The sequence below is a fragment of the Enhydra lutris genome, unplaced genomic scaffold (assembly GCF_002288905.1).
Source record: "Enhydra lutris kenyoni isolate GAN:26980312 unplaced genomic scaffold, ASM228890v2 scaffoldscaffold34, whole genome shotgun sequence".
In the NCBI taxonomy this organism is placed as follows: Eukaryota; Metazoa; Chordata; class Mammalia; order Carnivora; family Mustelidae; genus Enhydra; species Enhydra lutris.
In genome coordinates, this window is record NW_019154118.1 from 21299912 (window position 1) to 21311650 (window position 11739).

At 45.8% G+C, this 11739-nt stretch overlaps 1 protein-coding gene across 1 annotated transcript; it reads left to right on the top strand.

Moving 5' to 3' along the window:
* Window positions 1-531: 531 nt before the first annotated feature.
* Window positions 532-11416, top strand: LOC111153690 (placenta expressed transcript 1). Its single transcript, XM_022512840.1, has 4 exons — window positions 532-712; window positions 6181-6382; window positions 8781-8842; window positions 11124-11416. The coding sequence occupies exons 1-4, from the start codon at window positions 532-534 to the stop codon at window positions 11414-11416; spliced, it is 738 nt and encodes a 245-aa protein (XP_022368548.1).
* Window positions 11417-11739: the final 323 nt, after the last annotated feature.

The following is an 11739-nucleotide window of genomic DNA, read 5'->3' on the forward strand; positions in this document are numbered from 1 at the left end:
AATATAAATCCAAAAGCACAGTCTTCCTAGTTTTATGCTAATCACAAAAATAACTGGGATTGGAAACATGTTCAATAAAGGGGAGCCAGAAAATGATATGTACTATTCCAAGAAAACAGAGCTTTTATGCCTGAATTCCCTACAGAGAAGTGTGGAGCTTCTAAATGGGGCAGGTATGTGATGATTACTCAACTCTGAATTTTCCTTTGCCAGTGCTAAGCCTTTTCTCAACAGCTTTCTTCAAATAGCAGAGGCTGAGATGAATGAGATGCAAAATAGAACCATGATCAATACCTTCCCCTTCTTGAGCAAAACTGGACTCAGTAAAGGGTCATGCTGACGAGTACGGGGTGAGTCACCCTACTGATATCCTGGGCCGAATTTCCGACACCAGTTCATGTTGGGGAGGTGTGGGAAGGAGATTTGCATGTGTGACCTCAACGCAGAAGCTCCAGCCCTGGAGCATAAAAACAGTTGAGTTGTAGGTATTACCCAGCACCGGGACCAGCAGTTTCCAAACAAGTCAAGACCATGGCAGTCCTCAGCTCCATGTTGCTGCCACTCTGGCTGTTTCTATGCTGCGGGCTACTGTGTTCTTCTGCCAGCTCTGCAGACGACATTGACAACTGCGTCCTCTTCAGTGAGGTCATCACCACTGGCCAAGGCATCATGGCCAATTCAGATGTCTATGAAAGCAACACAAACTACACAGGTGAGGAGAAGCCATTCTTTTTGTTGTCCTTTGTCTTCTGAGGGGAATTAACTGCATTTCAGAGCACACCCCTCCACTCCCGCTCTCAATCACACAAAACATGTTTTTGACCCAGATGGGAAGTGGGGGCAGAAACAGAAAGAGAATATGTGTGAGAGAGTTGGTCGGGTGGGACTGTTTCCTCCCTGTTCTTTGTGCAAACCGGAGCCAGGAGTCATTAAGTCCTGACACCCAGGTTAACAGCCCCAGCAAGAGCACACCTGTGGAAAGTTCTCAGACTTAAATAGAGTGGGTGTTTTTATTGTTTTCAGGGGTAATAAGTGCATCACAATGTGTGGTCTGTTCACATTCATTTGATAAAACAATGCCACCATGGATGATAGTACATTGCACAACACCGGGAGGCACTGTTTGCCTTTGGTGTGTGGGTGGAAACCCTAGTGAGCTAGGCAGAGAGAGTGCTACTCTCCCACCTTGTTTATGATAAGCAGCCTGTAGCTGAGAAAAGTTAGGTTACAGGTCAGGGCTCCCCTGCTATTAAGGGGCAGAACCGGCTCCTGAATCTTGGTCTTTCCTTCCCAGTCCAGTGCTTTTCTTCAAGGTACATAGGAACATTTAACAAATATTCTGTTTTGGATCAGCCAAAACTATAAGTCAAAAAAGGTACTTTCTGATTACTTTCATAAAAACAACATTTAATATGGTGGTTTATATGTATTCATTCATTTAGATCTCACAACATGTTAGGCAGATAACATACCATGACCATTCCCATTTCACAGATGAGAAAACAGAGGTAGAGGTGTTAGTCACTTCCTCAGGTCACAGCTACTTACAGGATGGAGCCGGAACATGAACCTGAGCAGTGTAGCTTCAGACACCCAGTCCTTAACCACTGCATTCTATAACCCTCACAGTAATGAAAGCTAGGACTTCTTACTACATGCTGGGTGCTGTTCTAAGGGTAAATGCTATTATTATCTTCCCAGATGAGAATCGCAGCATCGGGAAGTTAAAGTTTTACCCAAGGCCATCGTGGATAGCCTTGCTAATCTCTGAACCTAAGTAACAGCCAAGATTTGTCCAGCTCTGTTCAGCCAGGATGTCCAGCTTCAGAGCCTGCTGTCTCATTACTATGTCGTCCTGCCCTCCTAGAACTCTAACCAAATTCTGCAGAGAGTACCTAGGTGATGTCCACACCCATGAACCACAGATTCCAGACTTCAGCGGGAGAATGACGATGGTCTGCCTTCACACGCTTGTCCCAGCTTGTCCTTTTCTCTTTTTTCATGGGGACTGTCACTAAGGGCCTCAGCTGTGACTCAGATCATTGTATCCTACTCCCTCAGTCCTTGTCCTCCCAAAACAGGGAGGATAAACTTACAATTCGAGATGAGGACAGGAAGGCATATGTGTGACCCTGCACATGGGGAAGGACCTGGGGGGTCGAGGGACTGCTACAAAAGAGATCAAGACCCCACACTTAAGATAACTTATCACAAGGTGAGGGATTTTGCTGTTGACATGGAAGAAAAAGAAAACTATCTCGTGAAAATGCTGGGTGGAGATATGTAGACTGGGGTTCTTCTGAAAGTAGCAAGGCAGGAGAACAAACAGTCAAGAGAGGATCCGTAAGACCCCTTGAAAGGGAGTATGCTGGGTGAGGGGGAAATCGAACATTTGCCGAGATGTTGGGTAGAACAGAGAGAAAGGGGAAGGAGGAGAGGAACTCCGGTTCATTGAACACCTATTTCGTGCCAGGCATTTCTCCAAACTTTACCCCACTTCATCTCAGAGCAGATATGTGCTAAAACTCCATGATAAACCAAATCACTATGTGAATTATTTAAGCTGAGAGTCAAAATCCTACGCTCACAGAGATGTGAAGTGCCAGACTCCACACCCAGGATTACACAACAGGCTCCATGTTTTCCTCATGAGAGTGTCATTGCAGGATTGCACTGGGACTCAGGACTTTTGAGAAGACTTGGTAAAGACCAACAAAGGCCAACCACTTCTCCTTATTTTGATTTTAAAGTTTTTTAAATTTCAGGGTTTGTGTCAACATTGGTAAGTCATGTATAAATGGGTTGGAATGTCCTATAGCACACATGCAGCTCAGGCAGGTTAACATTAGAAGAGGTTCTCTGGGTCTGTCTTGGTACCAATGAAAGAAACCCATGATGCAGTGACATTTACATTAAGATTGTGCTGGGTATATATCTGCCTCCATGGGCAAGAGTGATAAAAGGTGCTTGCCTTTTTGCCTGAACCTTCATCTTTAAGGGCACTGTCCAGCACTGGATGTACAACTATTTTTTTAATTAACATATAATGTATTATTTGCTTCAGGGGTAAAGGTCTGTGAATCCTCAGGCTTACACAATTTACAGCACTCATCATAGCACATGCCCTCTCCAATGTCCATAACCCAGCCACCCTATCCTTACCCCCACCCCAAGCCCCAGCAACCCTCAGTTTGTTTCCTAAGTTTAAGAGTCTCTTATGCTTTGTCTCCCTCCTCAGTCCCACCTTATTTTATTTTTTCCCTCCCTACCCCCCCATGACCCCCTGCCCTGCCTCTTAAATTCCTCATATCAGAGATATCATATGATAATTGTCTTTCTCTGATTGACTTATTTCACTTAGCATAATACCCTCTAGTTCCATCCACTTTGTTACAAATGGCAGGATTTGGGGGTTTTGATGGCTGTATAGTATTCCATTGTGTGTGTGTATATGTATGTATGTGTGTGTATATATATGTGTGTGTGTGTGTGTATATATATATATATATCTCACATCTTCTTTATTCATTCATCAGTTGATGGACATCTAGGTTCTTTCCATAATTTGGCTATTGTGGACACTGCTGCTATAAACATTGGGGTACATGTGCCCCTTCAGATCACTACATTTGTATCTTTAAGGTAAATACCCAGTAGTGCAATTGAAGGGTCATAGGGTAGCTCTATTTTCAACTTTTTGAGGAACCTCTATGCTGTTTTCCAGAGTGGCTATACCAGCTTGCATTCCCACCAATAGTGTAGAAGGGTTCCTCTTTCTCAGCATCCTCACCAACATCTGTCATTTCCTGACGTTAATTTTAGCCATTCTAACTGGTGTGAGGTGGTATCTCACTGTGGTTTTGATTTGTATTTCCCTGATACCAAGTGATGTGGAGCACTTTTTCATGTGTCTGTTGGCCATCTGGATGTCTTTTTTTTTTTTTTGTAGAAATGTCTGTTCATGTCCTCTGCCCATTTCTTGATTGGATTATTTCTTCTTTGGATGTTGAGTTTGATAAGCTCTTTATAGATTTTGGATACTAGCCCTTCATCCAATATGTCATTTGCAAATGTCTTCTCCCATTCTGTCTGTTGTCTTTTGGTTTGTTGACTGTTTCCTTTGCTGTGCAAAAGCTTTTGATCTTGATGAAGTCCCAATAGTTCATTTTTGAGTGCACAACTTTTTAAATCAATGAGTAGTTATTTAGGGCCCTCCAAGTCCCCAGCATTGGGCTGGCCAGATACTGACATGGAAGAAACCACAGTACAGAGAACAAGCCAGAATGTAATTAACTACTCAACTCTATAGGAACAAATGTAAATGTTTCAGGAATGAGAGGAAGAGAGGGCTGGACTGGGCCAGAGGTGGAACATAGGTAAGGTCCTGGAGAGTAAGCAGGGATGGGATGTGTGATGAGAAGGCAGGGTTCCAGACATGAACAAAGGCCAGGGACAGGTATGGGCCAGTTGTACCTGCAGAACCAGAGGAGGGTTGGCTGTGCCTAGAGCAGGAGTGCAAAAGCACAGTGAGCCAAGTTAGGAGGGTCATAAAAGCCATGTGTTGGGTACTGTAATCAACAGAAGTAAAAATGTAAAAGCAGAAATCTTTAGGTCGTCTAGAAAGATGGGTGCTTGAAAGGTTTGGGAGAGTACTTTGTCCTCACAGAAGAGCTGTATGTGGAATGTGATCTGGCTGCAGCCTGAAGAGGGAAGGTGGAGGCCAGAAAGCCAGGTTACAGATGCCTAGGAGGGAAGGACAGAGGCGGGAAGCCAGTGTGAGAGAGGGAGAGCAGAAGTAACAGCAGAGACAAGAGCTTTCCCATGGGAGAACTGACAGACTTGGTACGATCTCAGGATACCATTGCTGAGCACCACCCTCCTCACTATCGTGCACACATTTAAAACAGTCAGGTTCTCAGTGGGCGAGTCAGGCCAGTGGGGTTTGGCTCAGCCTACCCTGATTGGCCAAAACAACAGAACAGAAATGTTTTGTGCTAAAAAAAAAAAAAATAAATAACAATCACAATTCATCCAACACCCATCATGTGTTGAAAGTCTTACACTCTCTGTGCTTTTCCCAGGAACCTTGTAGATAAGGTACTATGACCTCCGTATCATGAGGGCTACTGTCCTCATCCTCAGACCCAGGAATAGACCTGGTGTAGAGTCAGCATTCCATAATTATTTGCAGAGCGAGTGATGAACAGTAAGGAAACCGAGGCTGAGAGAGGAACTGACTCTCTCCTAAATGTGAGAGCTAGAATTCTTATCCAGTAGGACTGTCTGATCCTATTGTGCCACATGCTTGACTTGCTTTGCTTTGTACAGAGAAACCTCTGAAAGGATTTGGGGTGGCTGACAGGGCCCTGGAGAATAACACTTTAGCACTGAGAAATTCTCCCAGAAGGGCTCTTTTAAGGAAGGGAATGGACAGGCTGAAATATCATCTTGAAGTACGCTCCCTGTCACACATCAGAATGCTAGAATCGGCAAGTGTCAGTGCGCTCCCTGTGAGTATATCCTATGCTAGGTCAACAGGGAAGAATTACGTGACTGGGGAAGGCCAGGAAACCCTAGCATTATTGGACAGGGGCTCAGAGACCACACCCCTTCCCTCACATTCAACAACAGAGACCAAGGGAATCAGTGATTCTGGGACCAAGACTGGGCTCTGCTTTAACTTGGCACTAAGGGTGCCTAATGTCATGACACACTGCCCAGTGGGCCCACTTGACCCCTTCCCAGGCAACAACCCCGCCTCTCCCCACCCTGCTCTCCCCCTGAGAGAAGGGCAGAACAGCCCATCCCCTTTATCTGGTGCACAGGAACCTGGCTCTGGAGGTTAAGAGACAGCCAGGATCTCACCTCTGTTCTACAGCAAAACCAGGGCCAGAGAACAGGTCTTCTTTTGTTTACCATTTACTGGAGAAAATGTGGAAAACAAAAACGCACAAGGAAGAAAATAAAAATAATTGATAATCCCACTACCAAGAAATCACCATAGTTAATATCTTGTATTTCCTTCCAGACCTTTGTCTGCAACCACATTTAAGATAGGATCATACCGTGTGTACAACACTATTTGTAACTTCCTTTTTCCTGCTAAAGTTTGATTTCATGACCCTCATCCCCCTTCTGACTGCACAAATGGCTGACTGGTTCCCTGCCCTTCCCTCCTAGTATGGGTTCCCGTGAATGCCAGCATTAGCTCTGTGGTCCTGCGAGCCGTGGATGCGAACAACAACTCACTGGGCCTCTGGGAGAAAGCAGACGAGGTTTGCCGCAACAGCGCCCTGTATCGCCTGGATAACCAGAGGGACCAGATCTTCATGGCAAACTGGGTATCTCCTAACTCGACGAACATAACCACAGTCACGCTACAGTAAGAACCTACCCGTGTGTGATCTGCTTTGGGCTTGTACAAGCGCAGACGGGGTTTACACAGTTTCACACTGACCTTGGATGACTCAAAATGCACTCCAGGCATGATGTGGGGAATTTAGTAGCTGCACTCCTTTCTGCCTCACTACTCTGTCCTTCTACCTGCAGGAGTTCCCACACGCGCGCAGACACACACACACACTCCTTCCCCCTCCCCCCCACTCCCAGGCAGGCGCAACAGAGACAAAGATAGCTCTAGTGTTAAAGAAAACTATAGCTGTACAGTGGTTAAAACCAAACAAGCAAACACATGAAAACACTTTATTTGGGACTGTTGCAACAGGAGAAAAGAGACCTCAGGATAGAACCAAGTTCAGTTCTGAATACATCACAGGCAAGTGGGAATTTATAGCCATGGAGCAGGGTGGGATCACTGAGAAGAAACAATAAGGCCTGTGAGGGGGGCTTCTGGCTAAACTGACCTAACAGGATTCTTGCAGAAGGCAGGCCAGGGCCGTCAGATATTCCCGGGGGGTGGGAGAAGACGAAGAACTAGGTATTAGGGGTACACGGTGGGAGGTACTTGCTGAACTGATTTAGCAGGGTTCTCACTAAAACCGGATTTTACAAGGAAGTGCACAGACAGGCCTAGAAGAAGGTTCTGGAGCCTGACTAAAGTTGGTGAAGCAAAGAATCATTGTCACTGGGCACGCTGTTTGCTTCAAATTCCAGAGAATCATTTTTTTAAACACACTTTCATTTTGGAAATGCCACATGTGATGACTGTGTCATAAAACTGGCTTTCTAATGTCACACAAAATGGACACCCTCAGACTGTGAGGTGAGGCCACATGGGGGCTTGCATTACACTTTAACAGAAAGGCCTTCTTCTCAGCTAATGACGTTATCCAAGTTACCTCGGGAGCCCATGTCAAGAGGCCCTCACACTTTCAGACTGCCACTTGTATTGAAAGGGCAGGTCTGACCATCAGGCCGTGGCCCCTGGTGGTGTCCCCTTAGTGAACAGCCACCAAGTCTCTGTGGACATTGGTGGTTCTGATGCCATCAAGCCATCCTGCCTTCTCCTGCCATCTTGGGGCCTGGTCAGACTTAGCTGGTTCTGGAGAGGTGACTGTGCCCACCGCGACTTCCCAGAGTAAAAATCCAAGGGAGCTGCTGCATTCCAGCCTCCCGAAGACAGCAGTGTCTTAGAAGTCGGCCAAAGCTAATCAGGGCAACGACTTTGCTTTCCTCTCACCTCATTAAAGCCTCCACACTCCATGCAACAACAGATAAAAGGCCCAACGGTAACAACCTGCCACAGAAACAGCACATTCCCACCAAAAGTGTGGTCTGCAGACCCCTCCTATCCTGCACTGGCCTCTCTGCTTGTTCAGCCTTGGTACCCACTCCTGACACGGGGAGGGGAGCAGCACATATGATGGGGGTACGGAGAGCAGCTGGGTAGGGCACAGTGAGAGGTGAAGAGGCCCCTGTCCACGGGGCTCCACAATGAGTTTTGGGGAGGCAAGGCCCCTACAGAAATAACTGCAGAAGTTGAGTATCAATTCCTCAAGAAAGCATTCCCTAAACCCCCAGATCAGGCTCCAGCTCCCTGTTTGCACTCTCATAACTTCCACTGCTTTGTCACAACACGTCACAACTGCGATCAATTATTTAACTTGTTTATTGTTTTGGTGCAAGTCTGTTTCTCTGAAGAGACTGTAAAGTGCAACAAGGGTAAGAACCATGCCTGTCTCGTTCACCACTGTCCCCTCAGCACCAAGCATGGTGACTGGCATGTGGCGCACACTCATTAGTTAACTGTTGAACTTCTGAACAGGAGACGGGTTGATAATGGGACCACTGACCGAACAACACACCTAGCTGTACAGACCACTTAATAAACATTAAGCACTTACTATGTGTCAGGCATTGCTGACGACAGAACCTGCCCTCAAGGAGCCCTCTCATGGCGGGACTGGTTCACAGCAAAGCTATGCAGTCACGGGGCATGTCTCTCTAACGGGGCTCTGTCTGGGAATGACAACATGGAGAAATGACTTCACAGAAGTTACTGTGGAGTATCTGGGCAGATGGGACCAGGATGGAGATCACAGGGAGGACTGGCTTGAACAATGACCAGAAGTGCATTCCAGCTTGTGGGGAGTTCAGGGTGCTGAAGTCAGTGGGGTGGGGAACGGACAAGAGCTTAACTGGAGCAAGACCGTGGAGAATCTTAGTCAAGACAATATACGCCAGATCAGTAATGATCGGCTGGCGGTGCTGTAGAGAACACCAAGGTCAGGATCCCCTGGGAAGGCAGAAAAGGGAGCTAGACTTGTGAATTCCACAGTGGAGGGCCTCACCATTATCTCTCATTGATTTGCCCTCCACAGAGCCTTCAGTATTAATTTCTATGATACGGCTACATTTTCTTCTCTGCAACTAGGAAGAAAAGGTAAGTTCCTCTGTGGCCTATTTACACATCTGGCAGTGACTCGGTCAGCATGGAAAATTAGACGGTGGGTGCCTTAAAAGACTCTTCTAATCATGTGGTATCCAGATGTCAGTTGAGTTCCCCAACACCTGAGACCTACAGAAGACAGTGTGACCCCTTATCCTATGCCTCTGGGAAACAAAAGCCATTCCCAAGATTTTTGCAAACTCCCAGGGGCCTTTAATTCTCACAGCCACCTGTGGCTCCAGATTCCTGCTTCCTTGGAAGCCATTATGTCCAATGCCACACAGATGGATAGGAAAATCAGCTCTTTGTTTAATTTCCACAATGCATTCCCACTTGCACAATGCCTTCCTAGGTATAGCAGACTCTAACCAAAGGACTCAAGGAAAGGGGTAAAGATTTGCACAAAGAGGGCTTGAGAGTATAGAAATGCTCATACTTTCCTTAGTTCTTAGAGTGGCCTCTGGCCACCACCAAGGATTTCCACTGACCTTTAATAGGCTGTCGTCCCCAACTTCCAGCCATCCTGAAGCTCCTCGTCCTTCTCTTGCCTTCTCTGTCCTCTTCCTTCTCTCTTACCTCCTTCTAGGGAGCTAAAACAAATTCAAGAAATTGAGGTGCAGGAAAGATAGGTAACTTGCCCGAAGACACACAGAAAGTAAATGGAGAAATTAGGACTCGTGGTCTATATCTTATGCTTTTTTCCACTTTTCTTAGACTTACATCAAAACTATAAAGACAATCTTTCATTCTTAATGAAATTTTTAAATACGAAGTTCAACCAAGAACAAGAAGCATTAGTCCTTCTCAGTGTTTAGATAACAGGTCTTCCTTGGGGGTTCCCCAACACTGAAATACATGTAGTACGCGACCCATCTTCCTGCCGGCCATACATTGCAAATGTGGGAACAAGGGATATCTATTTACAACAACAAATTTCAAAGTGACTCTGTCTAAGGAATCTATTACATGAGTGCCTTCATCGCTTCCTTGGTTGTTGCCCTCTATGAAAAGACTGGGGTGTTATTTTCCTCCTGAAGGACATTTTCAAGATGAACACTCATGTAAATGCTAAGAAAGAAAGAAAAAAGTGTTTGCTTCTAATCAGAATTCCTTGGCTCCACATTAATAAAATCCAGCTTAGAAGGAAAGAAGAAAAGAAAGAAAAGAAAAAAGAAAAGAGGGGAGGGAGGGAGGAAGAGAGGAAGGAAGGAAGCAAGCGGTTGTGTTCAGACCTTGTGGTTCAGTGGGATACTGCAGAAACATCTGCCCTGGGAAACACTAAGAGATAAAACACAGTGCCTTGTAATTGGAGGGTACCCTCCCACCAGGGGAGAGTGCCTGAGCCTGAGCAAATCACGGGACTTCTCCCTTTTTTTTTTCTTCTTCCATATAGTCCTCTTTGATCCACAGACCCTTGGAGGCATCATTAAAAAGGCTCCAGTTTTTCCAAGATCAGACTACCCAGAGGGCCTGGTTATCTCTGCTTCTCTGGAAGGCAACCTCAGAGAACCAAAGAGTGGTCAGATCCCTGCACAGAAGAATGAGAAGTGCCTCTGAAATCACAGAGATTCCAGGGTTTGAACAGGGCTTCTGGGCACTTGCTTTAGAGCAGGGGTAGCCGTCCTCAGGTCTCGATGATACTAGTTTTGTTTTTTAAGATTTTATTTATTCATTTGACAGAGAGAGAGCACAAGCAGGGGAAGTAGCACGTAGAGGGAGAGGGAGAAGCAGGTACCCCACTGAGCAGGGAGCCCGACACAGAGCTTGATCCCAGGACCCTGGGAGCATGACCTGAGTCAAAGGCAGACTCTTAACTAACTGAGCCACCCAGGCCAGGCGCCCTGATATCTAATTCTCATAAGTATTATATGCAACCTTTGAAATTAGCAAGAAAAAAATATATAATTTTGCCATTCTGGATCATATTTGCACTGACTGATCTAATAGAACATTAAGGACATGAAGACATTTGAGGACAGAGTACCCACCCAACAACAAATTCAGTGGTTATATAAACTCCTTCCCCTGTAGGATTGTGTAGACCTTAAGGGTAGAGAATGTTTCTTACTTATTTTTTCTTCCTTGACGTTCTATACTCCCTGGTTTTCCTACTCCTCTACATACACTTAGCCACTAAAAAGTGTTGATGGAAGTTTGCTCATGAACTCTGGCTCTAGTGTTCCATCAGATTGGCCTCCTTTCTCCAGTGCCCCCCAAATCAAGTTCTGATGCCATTGTTTTGTTTTGTTTTGTTTTGTTTTGTTTTGTTTTCCAGACACAACTACTTCCCAGATCTCTACAACCAGGACAAACCCACACCCTACCTCAACAACAGGACACATCTACACAACAAGAACAACTCCACACTCAACTGCAACAAGAAAATACCTCTCCACAACCACAACAACCGCACACCCAACCCCAATGACAAGACACTTCTTCACAGCCAGGACAACCCCATACCCAGTCCCAAGGACAACCAGCTTGGCCAACAGAACCTTCCTCTGCCCCATCACAAGTGCCATTCAGATCCTGCTAGTGTTTCTCACCAGCAAACTCCTCTCCTAGAAGGAAGCTGAAAAACAGTTGCTCCTGCCTCTACCATATCCTCCTATGTTCAGTTCTAAACCAGTGCTCTGACAGGCATGTGAATGAAGACTTTACATCCTCAAATGGGCAACTCTACTACCATTGCTTTGGACCAAAACAGAGATCTGGGTGTCACTTGGTGGAGGGTAGTTAGTCCATTCACTGGTGGATTTGGGGCACACAGATGTTCAACTGGTGAACATCAACAGATGTTCAATTGTGTCTCTCATGACACAAATTAGGCTTTTTGTTGACTACTTAGACCTAGTCTGGGTGTAACCTGGAATTCTGGCTCTCGGTTT

Coding starts and splice junctions, on each gene's coding strand:
- LOC111153690 (XM_022512840.1), top strand. CDS start 532: ATGGCAGTCCTCAGCTCCATGTTGCTGCCACTCTGGCTGTTTCTATGC. Junction 6,383..8,780: donor ATAACCACAGTCACGCTACA/GTAAGAACCTAC, acceptor TGCCCTCCACAG/AGCCTTCAGTATTAATTTCT. Junction 8,843..11,123: donor TCTGCAACTAGGAAGAAAAG/GTAAGTTCCTCT, acceptor TTTGTTTTCCAG/ACACAACTACTTCCCAGATC.